The sequence below is a fragment of the Amborella trichopoda genome, chromosome 8 (genome assembly GCF_054954075.1).
Source record: "Amborella trichopoda isolate Santa Cruz 75 chromosome 8, AtrichopodaSantaCruz75HAP2 v2.0, whole genome shotgun sequence".
NCBI classification, from domain to species: Eukaryota; Viridiplantae; Streptophyta; class Magnoliopsida; order Amborellales; family Amborellaceae; genus Amborella; species Amborella trichopoda.
In genome coordinates, this window is record NC_142343.1 from 33,918,675 (window position 1) to 33,940,455 (window position 21,781).

Consider the following 21,781-nt stretch of genomic DNA (forward strand, 5'->3'; position numbering starts at 1 on the left):
TTCTCTCTCTAAAATTTTTGATATATTTTCTCTTTGAAATATTTTTCACGTACGTGCTCTCTCTAAAACTTAAAATTTGAGAGTCTCTCTCTAAAATTTGATACAGTTTCTCTCTCTAAAATTTTAATATACTTTATCTTTCTAAAAACTTAAAATTTGAGATAGTTTCCATTTTTTTTAGTTTTTTTATAGATACTTTCTCCTTAAAACTTAAAATTTGATACAATTTCTTTCTCTAAGAATTATGAGGTACTTTCTCTTTATAAAAATTAAAATTTGAGATTGTTTCTCTCTCTAAAAATTTTGATATAGTTTCTCTCTCTAAGATTTTCAAGTACTTTCTCTCTCTAAAACTTTAAAATATTTTAAGATATTTTTTCTTTAAAACTTTAAGTTAGAAATAATTCCTCTCTCTAAAATCTTAAGATATTTTCTCTTTAAAACTTAAAATTTTAAATTGTTTCTCTCTATAAAATTTTTGAGATAATTTCTCTCTCTAAAAAATTTCGATAGCTTCCTTCTCTAAAATTAGAAATAGTTTCTCTGGCTAAAATTTTAAGATAGTTTCTTATTCTAAAATATAAAGTATGAGATAGTATCTCTCTATAATTCGTGGTGGTGTTTTTGCCGAATTAATTATATGTTATAAATTGGATGTCTCTATAATAGGGAAATTTAGCTGGAAATCAATTTCAGAGGGTAAAGACAATGATACAGATTTCTTTATTTTTGGGTTGAAATGAACAAAACAATTGTGGGCACAAAATACATTTCAGTCCCAAAATTTCGATCCAAATGCTAGCAATGTGTCATTTCCACTGAAATACATTTCTGCAAATGTATTTCCAAGTATCCAAACGGCCTTGTAGGGTCTGCCAATATCATTTTCTTTTATTATCCACAATATTCCTTTGATGTGACACCTTAATTAAAGTTTGAAGATGCTGGCACTTCTCAATGAGGGTCAACACTTCACAAAAAGAGTTGGGAAAGATAGATAACAAGAAGAGTTTTTGACATTTTCTTAAAAGTATCAACGTGTGCAATTTCCACTTTCTTAGAAGTAAGAGGGAAGATCCATGATGCATTTTCAAAATTGTTTTCTGAAAGTTACGTCTTTTATTTTTCTAATTTTTAAGTTTTTTTATGGTAATATTAACATATCAGAGTTTGTGGGGTCGTACTGTGACATGTTCACAACACATGACCAACACTTATAAGTCACCTTTTGAGAAATACATTTTCGTACATGATTGTCAAGAAACTATGTTATCTAAGAAAATGGAATAGGGAAAAGTTTATATAGATCCTAGGCTCTAAGCAATCAAATTAGACCCTACCTCAAAATTTACATTAGAAGAGGTTGTTTTGATGCCCAAATATCCTCAACTTTATCATCTCGATATCAAGATGCATGGACTTGAGAAAAAAATGGATTTCAAGTTTTGAAAATAGTGCATTTTGTAATGCAGTTTTGGACCGTCAAATTTTAAGTTATTCAAGCTTTTATAGATTTGCTCGATCTACACTATTTTTTGTTTTATAATTAAAGATGAAAATATAAAATTTAAGGCTAGTCAAAGATTTCCAATATTGAAACCACATTCTTGAAACTATTTGAAGGTGGGCTCTAATTTGATTGTTTAGAGCCTCGGCTCTATACACATTGCACCCAATGGAATAACAATCAAAATATGGAATTTGACATGGCAGAAAGTGAAATATAATGGGTTCATAAATAATCTGAAAGTTACATAGCTTAGGGTTTTTGATTTCAGAGTTTGAACCAAACTGAAAAACACACCAATCAATGCTTAAAAATTTTACAAGTTAATTAAAAAATAAAAAAAATAGTCTTGAGGAAGGAAGATGGTTTCTATGCAAACCCTTGATGAAACCTCTCACCAAAGGATATCCTGAAAGCAAATCTACCTCTAGGTGACTCTCTCTTGGATTTTTTTCTTATTTCATAAATTATGGAAGTCACACAGAACAGTAGTTTCTCTTCATTTTCATCTTTCTAACTGATGCTCTCATTCTCTTATCTCACACAAATATCCCTGGGCCTTGTTTGCATGTCCATAGGTCTTTATCTCTTGGAGTTCTTTTTTAGGGAAACCTCTAAATGAACAGCCAAAATAGTGTTTCTATCGGCTTTATTATTGAAATCATCCTCGAAGGAAAATTAATTTTTATTAAAAAACATTACTCAAATTCTGTGTAGTTCGTTTGGGAGCTAGTCAAAGCCCATCATCATCATCATCTTAGCCTTATCCCAATTATTTGGAGTTGGCCACAAGAATCCTCTTCCGTCGTTATCCTCTATTGAGGCCCATACCTTAGTTAGATCATAAGTTACCATATCCTTATCCCTACTTCTATCCATGTCATTTGGGGTCTTCTCTTTGTCTTTTTAGAGCCTTCCACTAGAACCAAACTGCCCCTCCTAATCGGTGTTGTTCTGTGTCGATGCTGCATACAATCAAACAACTACGTCTGCTTTTCCCCATTTTATCGCCTAATGGAGCTATCCTTAAGTTCCCTTAAATGTATTCATTTTGAATTCTTTCTCAAGATTCTATGATTACGTTATTTCTTGACCACCCAACATTCCGTCTCATAGAGCATTAGCTGGTCTGACAGCCATCTTATAGAACTTTCTCTTTAGTTTGATTGGTACGTAACAATCATATAGACTCCATAGGTGCATCTCTACTTTGCCCATCCAACTCCAATTCTATGAGTAACATCTTTCTCAATCTCTCATTTCTCATGAATTATCGACCCAAGATATCCAAAACAATATCATCTAGGTACTTCTTGGTCATCAATCTTACCTAAGTCCTCGTTTTTGCTTTTATTATTATTAAACTTACATTTAATATATATTTTATTAGTCCAACTAATTTTAAAACCTTTAGATTCTAATGCATCCCGTCAAAAATCTAACTTTGTGTTAACGTTGTCTCTAGTATCATCAATCAAACTATGTCATTCACAAAGAACACATACCACAGAACCTCATCTTGTGGATGCCTTGTTAACTCATCCATAACTAAAGGAAAGAGATATGGGTTCAATGCTAACCCTTGATGTTAGCCTACTGTCACTGAAAACTCACTTGTTTCTCCACTAGTTGTGCTCTCATTAGTTAGTACTCCCTCATAGATATCCCTAATAATGTTAATATATCCTTTTGAGACTCCGTTTTCCAGCACCCACCAATTCTTATATCTTGTTTTACCCAAATCAATAAAGGCCATGTGGATGTCTTTTCTCTTCTCTTTAAACTTCTCAATCCATTGCCTAAGTAGGAAAATAGCCATCAGTGTTTCAAAACGTGTTTAGCGGTGCCTAGGCGGCCGGGGGGTCTAGGCCGCCCAACGCTTAGGCGGGTGCTCAGAACCTGGACGTCCTAGTAGAAATAAAAAAATTGTGGGGTTTTTCTCTTTATAATAGGCTCTAATGGGTTTTAGGTTTCAAATGAACCTAAAACCCATAATTTTGCCCCTTTAATATTAAAAAAAATGATAAAAGAAATGCCCTCAATGAGGGGCATTTTTGCCCTTGGGGGTGCCCGCCTATGCGGGTTCAGGTGGCCGCCTAGGCTAGTTAAGGAATCTCCACCAACCTTCACGATTCCGGTTCTTAAACCTGATTCCGTGTTTTTGTTAAGTAATCTTCACGAAAACTGTTTTTTGGAACAATTTTGGAACCAAGGAAACTCGATTCCTTATTTTTGGAATCTCAATTCGCCACATCTTTAGAAACCGTTTTTCCTTATTTTGGAATCTCGATTCAACACATCTTTAGAAACTATTTATCGGAACCAAGAAAACTCAATTCCTTAATTTTGGAATCTTGATCCAACACATCTTTAGAAGTTTGAACCCATTAACAGTGGGTCAACGTTCCCAAATATATTGAATTTGGATTCTTGCGAGGATTAAATCTTGATTCAAACATAAATAAATTCAAATTATCAAGAAAAAGAAAAACCAATGCAAAGTATATAATGTTCAATTTTTATGATGGTTGTGCACTTTCTAAAGGAAATTGGAGTAGAAATCTTCATTCGAATGCTTTTAGTGGTTGCTGGTTTTCAGTATTTCACTTATGCCACCCTAGACAGCTTTAACTTTAAATTTAAAATATAATTGATAAATACAACGCATACAATTAAAAGTACAACCATGGTGTAGACATAGTCCTATTTTGTCTTTATAATAATGAAGTCGAAATCACAATTTAGAAATACTTAGTTTTTGAATATAATGAATATAATGACCGTAAGTTCAATAGTCAACACAATTACTTTAAAATTTGGGAAACTTTCTAATAAGAGACATCCAATATCGGTTCTAAAGTTGATAAGGCTCAATATATGGTTGGGGCTTCTTTCTCCATAAAAATGAAATATTGATTCCTGGTAGGGGTCGTTAAACGCATTCCTCAGTCTATATTATTGTAAATCTCAATCGTAAACTGGCATGGATCTCTGATCCATATACTTCAGAAACTTGATTCCAAATATGTTAGAATTACGATTCGAAACAACAACATATCTCTGTTCCACATATGTTGTAAACTCGTTTCCATAGATGTCGAAAACTTGATTTTGCATATTAATGAATCTTGACTCCTAGAGTGTCGATTCCAGGGGGATGGGAATCACGATTCCAAGTAGGATGGAATCTTGAGTCTATATGTGGATGAAACTTGGATCTATTTCGGTTGAAACACGATTCTCAAAAACTAGGAATCTCGTTCTTCGCGATTCCTATTGTACGGATAACAATTCTTAATATAGGAATCTTCTAGCCAGCGGTGATTCTATGATTCCGGTTCCTAAGACGATTTAGATTCTCAGGGGTTTCCAACAACTATGGTTCGTAAAGCTATGTATGTCTCCTTTGTTCTTGTAAATAAGTTCCGTAGTACATTGCCTTCATTCATCTAACATTTTCTTTGTTCTCAAAATTTTTGTTGAACAACTTTATCAACTAGAATATGCCAATCTCTCCCATGCACATTTGAACCTCTATTGAATATATCATCTGGTCCTAGAGCCTTTCCTATCTTTATTCTTCTCAAAGTTTCTTTCACTTCAGATATCCTAATTTTATGAAAGTATCTATAACCCCAACCTCATTTATGTCAACGGTTGCTTCTAATTCTGAGCTTCCAGAGTGTTCGTTAGTTAACAATATATGAAAATATATTCTCTACCTTTTATTGGCCTCATCATCCTTCACCAACACGCTCTAGTCCTTACTCTTAATGCATTTAACATGATCTAAGTCCCTATACTTCCTCACTCTCAATTTTGCTAGTTTGAAGATATCATTTTAACCGTCTCATGTCCCCAATTTATTCTATAGATCATTATATGCCTTAAGTTTAGCCTTACTATTTTATTAAGGTTCTTCTTGCCTTTTTTACATTCTTCTAAATTTTGGTCATTTATATTATCTTGCTATAATTTGTAACATGCTCTTTTTTCACTAATAACCTTTTTTACCTCATTATGCTACTACCAAGTTCCTTATCTGAAAGTCTTTTTCCTCTAGATTCTCTTAAAACTTATTTTACAATTTATTTCTAAATAAGTCTCTTTTGTCCCTAATTCTTGGACATCCATTAAGGTCAATCTTTTCCTTTTATCTCTTAATTCAAACATCTATAACCATGAGTCTATGTTGTGGGGACAAACTCTCTCAAGACAATCTTACACTCTTTACATGATGATCGTTTTGTCTTTTTAATTAGAAAAATGTGTATCTGGCTTTTAGATGATCTAGTTTTGTCTGTTATTAACTTTTCATCTCTCGTAATTATTTGTTATTGTTTGATCGTTAGCCGTAGTGAAATCAAGAATAGCATCATCTATCTCGTTTCTTTCCCCAAATTCATATCCTCCATTTACCTTTTCATATCCTTTAGTATCCTTTCCTAAATGACCATTTAAGTCACCTCCTAAAAATGTCCTCTCCATTTGGTATTCCATAGACTAGTCCATCCATTTCCTCTTAGAATTCTCGTTTTATTCTATCATCTAATCTTACATGTGGCGTATAAGCACTAATTACATTAATTATCTCATATCCTTGAAAGAAGTGGCAATGTGAAATTCTGTAAATAAAATAAAAATTTTCCCTTTTCTGTTATTAATATAACTGAGTTCCGTTTACTAGTACCACAAAATAATAATGTAAATAAGAAAATCAACACTATATACGACCTAGAATATTTCTTTTTAGGGCTAAATAAACACAACTCAATCCAAGGGCTGAATCGTCATCATCATAGCCTTTTCCCAATTAATTGGGGTCGGCTACATAAATCCCGATTCGCTATTATGCTTTATTAAAAGCCATACCCTCAGTGAGGCCGTAAATCGATACAAACTTTTATTCTTTCTAATGCAAATGATGTTCCTAAAAATTGTAATACAAATAGCAATAATGACTGAAAAATAAACTAAGAACAACCAAGAAGACTTACTCAGCTTGGCCTAAGGTTATCCTCTTAGGACTTGATACATCCCACCCGTGATTACTTGGCGGATGACGCACTTTGATCCCTGAATTCTTTGAGTTGGGAAGCTCCTTTTTTCTTTTTCAGCTTGAGTGTGCCCCTCTCTCTTGTCTTTGGTTGGACATGCCACATCAAGTTTACTTTGGTGGTGCATGCCACCTCCACCTCTTTTAGAGAGAGAGAGAAAGAGAGAGAACATGAAGGAGAGAGGGGGGAAGAGAGGCTAATAAATCAAGTGGTCAGAATGAGGAGGGCTTCCCTCTTTTTATAACTTTCAAGGGGTCCAAATATGCTTATCTGAATTGGAATTCTTCTTGGCCATATGTCGCTTAGGTAATCTATGAGGTGAGAGAAACAAATTTGAGCTATCCATCCAACAAATCATCATCATGATTAGGGAGGAATCTAGGAACCTTATCCCCTAAATTATCGACTTACATCCACTTTTGGTCAACTTAGGATAAGATCAGTCAGTCTCGTCTTCTATTTTGACTAGAGTTTCCTTTCTGGTCAAAATGAAAAATTAAAATAGTGTTTTCCAAATGGAAAATATTCTATATTTCCACAAAATATGGCCACAAAATCTTTCTCAAAAATTTTCTCAAGATTTCCTCTAACAAACTATATCTTTATTAAAAGATTATTAAACTTAATTAGTACTAATTAAAGAAAAGACATGGGCATCCTCACTCCACATAGATGTGTGGGCCATATGGGACCCACATCCCACACCCATATGCGGCCCCACTGTGTGGGACTAGGCCTTCTCCCCCCAACATGGGTCCCACAATGGCCTTGGAATTTTTGGAATTTACAACACTGCCTTTTTTAGGGTTTTTGAGCAATAAACTAATTCGAGAAATCTCTAAAAAATATTATGAAATATTTAAAATTCACAAAAAACCTTCTCTTCAGCTGAAAAAATATCTAAAGTGGATTGGTATCAATGGGTCAAGAAAACGTGATTGTCAGGGCCTCCACACAACCTGGTAACCATGATCCTTGTCTATCTTATCAAACCAACATAATGAGACCATGACCTATGTCTCTTGCTAGGGCTTATGATTGGTTAGTCAAATCTAGCCAATAAATAGTAAAACTGCATTCTCGGAATATGGATTACATGTTCCCCTTTAAGATCAACACTATAGTGCACGGGGGACTCTTTCTATGCACATATACATGTATGCCTTTACATGATTGCTTTCCAGAATGTGGCTATCATGTGTACCAGTTGTGCATAAGTTTGTTAAGGATTTAACTTTTGCTCTTAGAGGCTTACAACTACAGACAAGAGACTACGAAGCTCTCCTATAAACTATCATTGGGCATCTCTCTGACCTCAATGGTAGTGTCATATGCCCAGAGGTAAGTATTTTGGTCACGATCAGGGCCATAAACTGGCTGGCCTCAAGTTAGTTAACCAACACATGCACTTCCACTGAAGTGCATAATCCATGCTAATTTCTATTTGCATGCTCTCAAGGGCTTTAAAGTCAACAAATCCCAACACTTATAATACAAGTTCAATTAATAAGAGCCTATCACCTACTTTTTTAACATCTACTACTCTATCATTTAAATCTTTGTCTTTTAGTATACTCACGCTAGTTTTATTACTATTCTTTTCAATATACAAAAATTTATATCTGTCAATTTCCTTAGCTTTTGTCCCTTTCCACTTAGTTTCTTGTAAACAAGCTATGTTAAGTCTCCTTTGTCTCATTGTATCCACTTACTCCATACTCTTGCATGAGAGAGTTCTTACATTTCATATGACCAGATGAATTCTATTATCTTAAACTTGTAGTTTTACCCTCTTTCGTCCAAAATAGCACATGAACCCTTGCCTACTTATCATCTCATCCTGGTGTCATTGAGGCACTTCACTTCCAAGGAAGCCCTAGCCAACTCTTTTCCATTTCTCACTACACCCGGGTGCCGGTACAACAGATAACTTATGGGGAACACCCTAGCATTGATATATGATGGATCAAGATTCATGATAGGGATGTGGCAAAAGTTTTTTGTTGGCTGCTAACCTAAAATAATCATCCTCGCTTATCCGGTCTTGGGACTGGCAATGGTGGAGTTAGCTGGTCAAAGCCTGTATGAGTTAAATATCATGCCAACATTATTCTAAGAAATTGGGAAGTGTGGGAAGTTCACAGATTTGGTAAAGGTTGGTTGGTGTGAAACTTTCAACTCCAAATATCAACGAAAATAGATATATGATGTTTGCCAGAAAGATCAAAATTAAAAAAAAGAATTGATTTTTTGAATTTTTTAATACTCTTAGAGCAAATAAATTTTGGTTTTAAGGGATTTTGGGGGCTTTAGATACCCCCCAAACCATTTGCCCGCTTCTTTTTTTCTTCTTTTTTTTGGGAGTTTTTGGGTGGGGGTGATAATTTTATCTCTGCAAGTCGGCACAATTTCTGCCCATGAGGAGGTCTACATGTGTGGCTTCATAGGATGCAAGGATGCAGCCATTGTGCCCCTAGGCAGGTGCATCTTGTGCGGCTAAGGGCTGCGCTGCTTCGATGCAGCTACATAATGTGTTATGTGGCCAAATTTGATAACCGTGTTCTGTAGGAGACAAACAAATTTAGAGGAGTACCTTGTAAGGATGAGGAAGCAGGTCATGGACACTATACTACTTGCTGTTTACCGAGAAAAATCTGGGCAGATTCTTGCCATGACAATCATAAACTGGGAGTAGGTACTTGGTTGCAAAGAGAGTTGAGTTAGAAATCTTGGAGGAAGCAAAGCCTGAAAATCGCCATAATCTATAATATATGAAAGGAGTGAAATGTTTGGGTCTAGAATGTGAAGTAGGGAGCTTGCTCTAGGAATTATACCATAAAAAGCTCATATCGTTCTCATGTGCAACTAAGAAAAACACAAGCAGCATGGTCGCGAGTTTAGTATGATTAGAAGCGATATATGCATGAAATATGTGCATGGCGCTGCAGTCAGGCTTGAGATTAGAATGTTTCACATGTAAATATAACCTGTGCTTTCAGTTTCGAATGGATGACTGGAATCTGGTTGATGGAAATTGTTTCTTTCTTAAACATTTTCTTCTAGTTAGAATATTTTTTTTGGCTCATTCTCACAACCATTTAGTATTTGGGATTCTTTTCATAATCCAGAAATCTAGTGAGCTATATGGTTTTCTTTATTTGACATGAGTTCACTTTGTTGCCGCAGCATTATTCTGGCATTCTTTTATTCCGCATTGATTGTTTCAGACTGGTTATACCTATGTATTTAACTGTGGCTTCTTTTATCTTGTTCATTGTCGAATGAGCATCTAGTTTGCTCGTTGCCTTTACAATATTCCAAATATTTATACTCTCTCTCTCTCTCTCTATACCCTGCATTCCAGAGACAGATCATCAAGATGCACCTTTATCATCTCTGCATGAAATCCTTACTCATGCAAAGGTTCTCTCTCTCTCTCGCCCCCCCTTGTATATATAGATGTAGATGTATATGTATGTATATATCCAGTTAAGGACATGTATATTTCCCGTATACACACATATATATGTATGCATGTATTTATGATATGTTTGTTGTTTGTATAACGCATGTAACATGTATAGTATGGAAAATTTTCCCTATTGAATATAAGGATAACCATGTTTTCACAAGAGTTTTTTGAACCTTTTACATGTTTTGAAGGTCAAGGAGGCCTTAGAAATTTTTCCAACAATTGAAACAAGGCTGAAGAAACTTTGCGACTTAAATTTGGGGCACAAATTCAAAATTAATTGGTGTCCTGGGATAGCTATACGCCAGTTACCTTTCTTCCAACGGAAAAGGTTACAGAGTGCCGAGGCTCTAAACAATCAAATTAGAGCCTATCTCAAAAATTTCCTTAGAAGAGATTGGTTTGATGCCCAAATATTGTCAAATCGAACATTTCGACATCAAGATGCATGGACATGAAAAAAAAATGGATTTCAAGTTTTGGAAATCGTGTATTTTGTAATGTATTTTGGATCGTCAATTTTCAAGACTTTCAAGTTTTCATAGATCTGTCGATTTACACTATTTTTGAAGCTTTAAACTTTATAAATAAAGATGAAAATATATTTTAAGGCTATCACAAAGATTTTCAGTGTTGAAACCACATTTCTCAACACTATTTAAAGTAGGCTGTAATTTGATTTTTTAGAGCCTAGGCTCTATACAAACCGCACCCTTCTTCAAATTGTGGGGTTGTTTACATCTATAAATATATTTTATTGGTGAATGTTACAGTCTATATTGGATCTATTAATTTCTTTGGAATCCATTGTCCGTCGTTACCAAGTGTTAAAAGCCTTCAATTTTCTTTGATTTAACCACAACACATCTCTTTGTCCTCGTATAGTAAAGTTTCTTTACTACGTATCACTGGAAAATTTGTCTCGAAAGACTTTGAGGTGAAATAAAATACATTTTTGGCAAAAAATAATTCTTGTAAAATGTATTTTTTCTCTTTACATAATATCTGGATGCAACCTTGAAGATGCATTTCTACCATGAAAAGTGGTTAAATGCAATGAGCCTCAATAGAGAAAAATATGGTAGAGATAAAGATAAGAAAATGGGTAGAGCAAGAAGGCAGTATAAAGAGATAATGATGAGAACTAGAGAGATAAATGGGAAACAAAGATAGGGAGAGAGAGAGAGATGGATTAGCAAGGGGAGAGGGAGAGAGAGGGCAGCGGGTGAAGGAGAGAGATGAGAAGATATTGCCTTTTTTTATACAGGCCCTAACTTGCTATAGCTTGTTTTAAATTTTTTTTTTTCAACTTTGTAGGAAAATCAGATAGGGAAATTAATATTTTAGCTTGTAGGGAAAAAAAAAAAAATTCTCTGTTTTGGGCTCAAGCCAAAGAAACATTTGCGTCCTAGATTATGGATTGAGCAATCTCCCTGGAAAACTATTTCTAGAAATATTTTTCCAAAGTTCGAAATGGTCCCTTAGTATTGTAAATTTTTTTTTTTTTTTTATGCATCATATCTTAGTATGAGCTAGTAAATCATTTACAATTGATCTATAAATTATAAATGTGGTTGATTATTTCAATAATGAATTGGAGCTTTATTATCAATGACTACCTGTGATTTAAAACTCAGCTGAGTCAACTCAGATTCAGCCTAGTAAACTTGCATCGGCCCCTTGCCAAGGAGAGGTCTGTATATACAAGAAAATCGTAAAAATTATATTTTTGAATAAATCACTAATAAATTATCAATAAATATGGTTATATATAATTTTGATGTTTTTGATGACGAGTTGTGACATTTTCTTATTATGTGCTCTATTTTTCTATTTTTTTTTTTTTTATTTGTTTTTGAATTATTTCAAGTTATATATCAATGTTTCCATATTCCATTTTCTGTGTATTTTTTTCACCATACATACACTTAACAATGCACACATGCAATCAATTATTTTTTACTGGTCTTTAATTATTTTTTAATAATTGTATTTTTTTTTTTTTTTGGGGGAAGGTGGGGTCGGGGGTGGGGCAAAATTTGAGCACCTTTTGGGCTTGTGCAAGACTTTGGGGAGTCCACTTGGAATTACTAGAGTTGCTCTTCACCAGAAGAGACCGAATCCCAAGCCCGAGCCAAGTTTTTCAACATTGATGACTACAAAGAGTTTCAGGTTAGTGATAATTTCATGTACTTTTTGGAGGTCATTCAAGTGTTGCTCATTTTGTTTGCACCATCTTGTACGCTAGCAAGACAATCTGCATAGTAGAGAAGAAAAAAATACATTAATTCTTGTGTGTGGTATAAGACCAAGGGACAAGATACGTAACTTAAACTTTTCTATTTTATTGAAACATAATGCTCTAACTACTATGATCTAGTGGAATATGGAAGTCCATTGTCCATTGGAGTCATAACCATCTGATGAAATGATGGATGGTGATGGAGAGGGTGGGACCCAAAGAAGTGTATGATCCAATTGGTGCATCCTATCCTCTGCTGCCTGTTATTTCATCGAACAGTGATAAACCCTGTGGACTATGAACTACCTTAGTCCTTTTGGATTGTAGTAGACTTCCTTCTCTCGCATCTTATAGTTTTTATTCAGATTATAGGTAAGTTGTTTTCTTTGTCAATGGGAATATATCGCACCTTCATCTTGAGCTTCATGCACTTGCTTCTTTTATTGCAATAGACTTATGTTTTTTCACAAAGTTATTAAAATGTCATATGATCTGGTTTTTCTTCTCAGACAAAGCGATAATTTTTGTTTTTTTTCTTGACATTTATGAATTTAAAGTGGAATATGGTGATTGGGTAGTGGAGCCTGTTTGAACGAAAACTTATTTTTTCTGTTTTCTAGGTAGCTTGTGTTTTGGAGGGACCCTATTGTAGGATCTGATCCTGGGTAAAACTGAGGACCATATCGAGTGCACTAACCATGTAGATCTCTACTTGATTGATGTGTTCGGAAGAAAACTGGGGATATGGTTTATAATTTTATACACAATCTGACATTTCCGAAGTTATTCAGGCTAGGCAGCTTTGACAATCTTATCTGTTGGAGAAATACTAGGGCTCTGCTCTGTACAAGTTATCCGGAAATTTTCATTGCAGGTTGACTAGCCAGAATGTTCTATGCTTCTGCGGGAGCATTTTCTCCATTCACTCTTTCAGGCAAAACCCAATCTGCGAGTAGTTTTAGCCCCAATTTATGGAGTTGCAATCTCTTCAGCTTTGTGATCAACCTCCGTAGTAGCTTTTCTGGGGAGTAAAATGCATAGTATTCTCCTATCCTTGGGAAAGGACCTAGTCACCTATATAGATAACCACAGGCTTTTGGAGTAGGAATGATCACTGGCCTTTGGACTATGAATCATCACTGAGACTCCAGTGAAGGTAGTTACTGTTCTTTCTTGAAAAATATGGGTGACAACAAACAGCTTTGAAAGATCTGTATTGTGTGAATCATTGTCTTTTTATCTTTTTCTAGGCTAGATGAGTTTCATTTGGTCACTTTTTTCAAATTTCCCTGTATCTTCATCGGATTATGATGATTTATATTCGACGCCATGGAGAAGAACTCAGAGCATAAATAAATAAATCATAGGAGAAAGAAGATTAATACTACTAAAAAGATAATAACCGATTATTCATGGTTGGCTTCTTAAATTGTTGTCGTTCACTCGGAACATAAATAAATAAATCATAGGAGAAAGTAGATTAACACTACCAAAAAGATAATAACCGATTATTCAGCTTCTTAAATTATTTCCGTTCACTTATTCTTTTTGAGAATTTTTTTTCAAAGAACCATCCACCAAATGATATACTACTAACCAAAATTAAAATGGGTACTGTATTAAACCATAGCTAAAATATTAACTATTTAAAATTTCACCCCTTTATCAGACACTTAAAATATGGACTATTCTAACTTGTGATTTTATGTTTCTTGATGAGGATTTTTGAAACTGAATCAAAAGAAATGGCAAAGGTCGTAAATAGTTCATTCCTTATGTACTCTTCGATAAATTTTGTAAATTAAATTTTTTTTCGAATAATTATAAATAAATCATCGAAAAGAAAATAAGAGCAACCATAAGTCATGAATGGTATGTAAAAATGTTCTGCTAATTGTTTTTGTTTTTACAGGAGAAGTTTTTTGGAGGCTATCCACCAACTGATGAACTGCGGGAGTGAACAAGCTCCTTGGAGTCGCTGAAGACTCCAAGGAATTAGGAGTCTCAACGATCAGTCAAAGATCACCTTGGTGACCACAAGTCAAATAGCCTGAGAGGTCCTCCATGCGTAGAGTGTTGTATAAAATCATACTACTTGGATAAGAGGAATCCGTGGGAAACTAGGCAGTATCGGATATTTGGAACTCGAATTGGGGCCTAGTTTTTCTTTCAAAATTTTGTTCAGTTCATGCACATAGCGAAATTTGTGAAGAGATCCGTGTCACAATGAAGACATAGTTATTTTAATTTGGATACGTAATGTCGATGTTGATTATTGTATGATGAATATTACAGAGGGGGTTTGGTGCGTCAACCAAGACACTCCTTCAAATATCCTTCTTAGAGATGGATTTTGGACCCTGATAATCTTGACCACCTTGTTCATGAGCTTGAAAAAGAATGGATGCTGAACCATAAAATCAGACGTCTTAAATTTTGTTTTTTGATTGGTCTAATTTTTTAGCAGATATCTGCACTATGCTGTGAGCTGCATAATCATAGTCTAAAGCATAAGTGCATCTAGTTCAATCCCAATTGACAGCGAGAATTTCAGATTTTCATGAAAAGCTCATAGGGGCAAAGAAGCCTATCTGAACAGAGTAGCAAACAGACCAATCAATCGATGTCTCCACAGTCCATTCAGTCTAGATGGCCAGCTTTAGGATGGGGCGAAGGTTTTGTCTATGAATGATCGATCCGATCCAATCGACATCTAAAAGGTCCAACTCCTACATTGGTAGCCTTTTTGCTTAGGAGTCAAACAAATTGTTGGCAAAGCAAACAAGAAATTTTCATAGGATACCAATAATTAAAAATTAATATTTATAAGGCTGCTGTTTGTATAGAGCTGAGGCTCTAAACAATCAAGATAAAGCTTACCTTCAAATAGTCTTGAAAAATGTGGTTTCAATACTGAAAATCTTTTTGTAATAGCCTTAAAATATATTTTCATTTTTAATTATCAAATTTAAAGCTTCAAAAATAACATAGATAGAGTAGATCTATGAAAATCTTGAAAATTGACGGTCCAAAAAAGCTTACAAGATGCACTATTTTTCAAATTTGAAATCCATTTTTTTTTTTTCATGTCCATGCATCTTGATGTTGAGATGATCAATTTGAGCATTAAAACAACCTCTTCTACGGAAATTTTTGAGTTGTGTTCTAATTTGATCGTTTAGATCCTCAGCTCTGCGTAAGCTTTTTCCTATTTGTAAGTCTACAAAGAGACTAAGAGACTATTTATCCTTTATACATCTAGGTCAAAGAGAAATTTTTTGTGGTCCCCATTTCACTGAAACCTACTGTGATGGGATTTACAGGCTTGGAAGCCATGACCAATTTTATTAATTTTCAAGCATAGAACCAGTTCGGCTCACCCAAAGCCTTAATTCACAAAGCTCATAATTTTTCTGATAATGTTCCAAAAATTAGAACTGGTTTTTCCAATTCCTCAAAAAACATGGAAGAAACACGACCAGGTCAGCTCTCTAGCTCACCAAGGTGCTCCTTGAGAGACTTCTTAACTTCCCAAGGGCATGTTTGTATCCAGGTATTAAGCCCATCTTTAATTCAAGGATTCCAGTTGAGGCTGATCCATGGAGGCAGCCAAATAGCAGTTGTTCCCCTTGAATACCCCAGAAATTACAGCATCCCATTTCATTTACAGCGAGATAGGGTTTGAAAATGCCAGAGTCTCAACACCAATGACTGAAACTTGGCGTGTCTCTGCTCCGACCGAGAATATATCTATCTACGTACTCTAGAATTGAGCAAGAGTTGAAAGGGCACATGTCGTAAAAATAGGCAGAACTCTAATTCTATAGAGGTTATAACAATGGTTTAAAAAGCGGAACGGTGACCCGGATCGGGCACATAAAAAATCGATCCGGATAGGCGAATCGGCGATCCGGATCGGGAATCGGTAGAATCGTTCAAATTAAAGCTTCAAAAAAATCCGAAAAAATTATTAAAATTCATTATAAATATTTTTTTTTAGGAATTCAATAAGAAATGAGGCTACTCCATTAAAAATTTTCATTTCTTTGCATGAATATGCGAATATTGATATGTTCTTTCCTTGCATGAACTACTATTTACCATTTAATTTACATCACACAAAAGGATAAACATGGAATTATCATGAAATAAGTATATCAACATATATGGACTACAATAAAGCATGCAATTAGTAACATACGATCTAAAAATAAAATTACAGACGACGTCGTTCTTCTTCTTGGTCACGTTGGTGCCATTGATTGAATTTGTTTGACGATTCATTGATTCGATCTAAAAACGAATCATTGATATTAGTAGGCGTCTGACTATACCTAAATCCTTGAGTGTCAGTGTTCTGTTATGTTCCCAATCAAAAATCCCCGAAGCTTGTCCATTCTTCATGCTCACCTACACTGTCGTGCTCATCCCTACCCTATTGCTGTTGGGACTTGATATGTGAATAATATGGCTAGGATAGGGTTGCCTCAGAATCATCATCTCTCTAATTTTTCCTTAGACCTCCTTCCCACTCTTCCTCATTAGGTCCAATATCATCGACATCTCTGACGAATTGTGGATACGTTGGCTGGCTACTTACTCTTTCATGCTGCTCCTCACCTTCTTCAAGATCTTCCTCACCGATAGCCTCAAGAAATGATCTCTTGTGCAACACTGGCTCCTCCTCTTCTACTATCCATTGGTCTGCTGTGTCTGTGACAAATATTGTGTCTAAGTCTATCGGCCCATAGTCTTCAAGCTTCTTTCGTATTTGTCGCTCTCGGAGGTTTAAGTTGTAATGAACGTAGACTAGGCTATGAAGCTTCTCCGAAGCGAGTCGATTCCTCCTAGTAGTGTGCAACCATTGGAAGCGCTCACAGCCAGTAGCAGAACATGTCTGGGAGAGCACCTTGATTGCTATCCTCTTTAGGTGAGGTGCATCAGTACCATATATCTCCCACCATTCAGCTGGATTAAAAATGCAAAAAGCATTATAAGAGCAAGAACAATTCATAAGATTAAATATATGAATGAACAAAACATTAGCTAGGGGATAACCTGGAACCATCTTAGTTCGAGAATTCCTGACAAGTCTAGTTCCAAACGATCCTATAGCATCCCTATACATAGCAAGCTAAAACAAATATATTTCGTTTTAGTGCATTATTCTCTCCAACCTTACAATAATGTATCTGACCCCTTCCATAATCTTGTAGGGATGTTTAGGTGTCAAATAGAACAATTTTGGGTTGAAGTAATAACCTAGAAAATATATAGATAGAAAAATGTCATTTACAATTTCATAAAAAAATGATTTAATATGAAACATTCTAATGATATAAATATATATTTGCCAGCATAATGAATTGGACGTCCAAATTTGGTGTTCCACCTCCTTTCTATAATCTCGATCACTTTGCTAGCAAAACTACACTTCTCCCCAATAGCTGATTTCGCCCTCTCGATACCTTCATAAAGGATGCTCATGGTAGCTTTCTTGTCAGCATCCACCATTCTTAACAACGTTACAAAAAGGGTAATGGCCTCTACGACACTGAAACATCGAGACCAGAATCTCCTATTTGAGACTATGCTGTCCACTTTTATACCGGTACTGGACTTTGAGAGGCGATCATTTAACCACTCTTCACAGGTAAACAATATCTTTAATGCACCTTCAGATTCTTGAATGGAGTCCACAGCTAAGTAATCGGTCGCAAAGTAGGTTATGACAGGCCTCATTATCTCTTTTTTCTTAGAGTGTTATCTAAACAGAAATAAAATTTTAGAGTGGTTATATATAAATCTCGACACCAACCTTGCTTCCTCTAGAGTCTCATTCACAATTTTGATCTCACCGATCTCCTCTAACATAAGATCGATGTTGTGTGCAGTACACGGGGTCCATACTAGATGCTTCCTCTTATCCATCAACTTGCTGCCCGTAGAAACACATGCACGCTCATTGTCCGTAATAAACTGGACTACATGCTTATCTCTCATCTCCTCTACTATCTGATCATATAGTCGTACGTAGAAGTTTGCTTCCTTCTTCGTCCTTGATACGTCTTTGCTAGACAAAAAAGCAGTACCTTTTGGGGAATAGGTCAAGAAGTTTAAAAACTCCTTTTTGCTAACTTTATTCAACCAACCATAACTCATGAGAGTAATGCCTGTCCTTGGCCAACTCCGTTTATATTCTTCAATCCACTTTGTAGCTTTCTCTACCTCTTCATGTAATATTGGTCCACTGAGCTTATATACCATCGGGGGTTTTACCTCGGGCCCGACTATCTGGATTGCACTAACCATAGGTGGAAAATATGGGCTATTGGCTGCATATAAGGGAATCCCTTTATCATATAACCATTTACCAATATATCTCCCCAACATGTTTCTTATACCTTTAACCATGCCTTTTAGGGTCATCTGTTGTGACTTAGGCTTTGAGATAAATGGGTCTATACAACCATGACCTGCAATACTGGCACTCTTAGGTAACCTAGAAACAATTTCTTCAACATCTGATTCTTCTTGATATATATTGCCACCAACCCCTCCATACATATTTGAGCTGCATATATGCTTGAGCTGGGCCTGCCATGCATGTCTAAGCTAGGCCTACCATGCATGCCAATATCATAACCACCAGGCAATCTAAACCCACGTTACCTCTAGTATGTTTCATGTAAACTCATTCTTGTGGCCACCTCCAAGTCATTATTATATTACTCTCTAGATCATTCCCACTTGATGGCGTATATAAACTAGCTATCTCCTCATCTATCCTCTGCTTTACAAATTTTTTTCCTTTGGTAGCCTTGAAAAATGCCTCCATATGCTTTCTTACATTATTAGGGACACTATTGCACGCAGAAACATCTCTCTTAACCCCTGCTAAGTGTTGCTTGAACCTATGTACCCCATTACTTATCACTCTTTGGCAGTAATTACAAATAATTTTGTTTTTTTTGTTGGGATCAAGTCTGACTCCATGTTGCCATGCAGGGTCTTCTGCAGATCTTGCCATGGTTCAACTTTAAAATGTAAAAGGTTAAAAATTAACTTGACAGTTGAACATGAAAAATAATCACCATGTGTAGTGATAATAGGTAGGGATAGTTCATGAAGTTATATTTGTTAGTTATTGCAAAATACTTCTATTGACAAAATATTTTAATTCCTACTAAGAAATATAATTTATTTATGCAACATTATATATAAAAATGGCCTATATCAGTCACTACATAAAGAACAATAAATTTACATTGACATAGTATCAATAAAAAATATATTTACAATGGTATAGTAATTCACAATGCCAATACATATGGACTTGTCACAAATCTTCATTTCGACAAATATGAATTAGTTCCTACTGAGAAAAAAAAACTATTTATGCAACATTATAGATAAAAAAAAGTCTGTATAAGTCACACATGCCAAATATCCATACATCTCAATTACAAATATGCAAGATAATATAATAAAAAAAGCAAGCTCTAAACATGCCTACAACTCAATAATCAAGAACATACATTTTTTGCATTAAAAATTTAATAATAAAATTGATAATTGCAAGCTAATATAATTATCATACATGATATTTCGCAATGATATTCACTTTAATTCGTCATGATAATACAGTTTAACAACTTGTATTTTTTGCATTAAAATTTTTAAAAATTTTAAAAACTTTTTTAATGCAAAACTGCATTAGAAATATAATACAGTTTAACAACATGTATCTGTTAATGTATTTTTTTGCATTAACAAAAAATTAAAAAATACATTTTTGCATTAAAAATATAATAACATGCCACAATTTTTTTACAATGATATTCACTTTAATTCCTCATGATAATACAGTTTAACAACATGTATTTTTTGTATTAAAAATTTAAAAATACCTTTTTAATGCAAAACTGCATTAAAAATATAATACAGTTTAACAACATGTATTTGTTAATGTATTTTTTTTCATTAACAACAAATTAAAAATTACAGTTTTGCATTAAAAGTATAATAACATGTATTTTTTTGCATAAATAATCTATCAACATGCAATATTTTGAACTAGAAATTTAACAATAAAAATTAAAAATATTGTTTAATTCCTCATGATAATCAAAAACATTTTTTCCAAAAATTATGATTTCTCAAAAATATTGATCTTGAAAAAAAAAAAAAAAAAAAAACCCAGTTCTTCACAGACCAACCTAACATCAGTCATTCCAACTAAAAAATCCACCTCAAATCGAATAAATTACATCAAATTTAATACATGCTTTGATAAACATCACTATAAGGATTCAAAGCCCTAGAATATTAACACATTATTATCAAAATATTAAATAAAATAGATTGAATTGAGGAAAAAAAAAAAAAACAGTTCTTCACAGACGTCATTCAATCTCAAAAATCAATCTTAAATTAAATACATGAGATGATAAATAACACTATAATGAATCAAAACCGTATAAGTTTAACACATTCTTTGTAAAATATTTACTGAAATTGTGAAAATGGCGGAAAAAAAAAAAAAAACAATCCACTTTTTTTTTAACCGACATCACTCTTATTTCCTATAAAATCCAATTGAAATTGAAAAAATATAATCAAATTGAATATATCTAATGATAAACAACACTACAAAAAATCAAAACCCTATAAATTTAATACATGATTTGTAAAATATTAACTGAATTTGAACGCATGGAAAAAAAAAAAAAGACTTTTTACCTGTTTTTCGTGCATCTGTGCCTTCAAACTCAAAATTGATATGTATTCCTCCAAGTTAATCACAAATTATGAACACAAAATTCTGACCAACACTCTTACAATCACTCAGCCTAAAATTTTACAAAAAAAAGAAGTTTTATTTTGATTGAAATCACTGAAAAAAAAAAAAAAACAATCCATTTTTTTTTTAACAGACATCACTCTAATTTTCTATAAAATCCAACTGAAATTGGAAAAATATAATCAAATTGAATATATCTAATGATAAACAACACTACAAAGAATCAAAACCCTATAAGTTTAATACATGAAGTGTAAACTATTGACTGGATTTGATTGCATGACATAAAAAAAAAAAAAAATAGACTTTTTACCTGTTCTTTGTGAATCCGTGCCTTCAAACTCAAAATTGATATGTATTCCTCCAAGATAATCACAAATTATGAACACAAAATTTTGACCAACACTCTTACAATCACTCAGCCTAAAGTTTTAGAAAAAATGAAGCTTTATTTCAATTGAAATCACTGAAATGGCGGAAACTCTAAAACTCACTCTGCGATCCAAATTTGTTGATAAAAAAATGGTGGCCTTAATTCGTTTTATTGAGTGAAAATGATTCGAAATTTGAATTAAAGCCTGTAAGATTTGTTCATAAGGCTGAAAACGTTGAAAATCGATCACAAAATGACAAAAGAAATCGAAATCCCATGAAGAACACTGTGCAGCCCGTGTTCTTCCGGGTGACTCGGTCTGACTCG

The 21,781-nt window shown here is 34.2% G+C and overlaps 1 protein-coding gene and 1 long non-coding RNA gene across 2 annotated transcripts in view; both read left to right on the plus strand.

Annotated features, from left to right (window-relative positions):
* LOC148781039 (protection of telomeres protein 1b-like) overlaps positions 1-14,642 on the plus strand; it is a 29,430-nt gene extending 14,788 nt beyond the window's left edge. The window contains exons 4-5 of the mRNA XM_088874699.1: positions 14,191-14,195; positions 14,278-14,642. Coding sequence (XP_088730825.1) covers positions 14,191-14,195; positions 14,278-14,439 — 167 coding nt within the window. The 3' untranslated portion in view covers positions 14,440-14,642. The remainder of the gene's footprint in view (positions 1-14,190; positions 14,196-14,277) is intronic.
* LOC148781040 (uncharacterized) lies at positions 12,052-13,672 on the plus strand. The gene is made up of 2 exons (XR_016060811.1): positions 12,052-12,208; positions 12,899-13,672. It is a non-coding gene; the product is annotated as an uncharacterized LOC148781040 (long non-coding RNA).
* Positions 14,643-21,781: the final 7,139 nt, after the last annotated feature.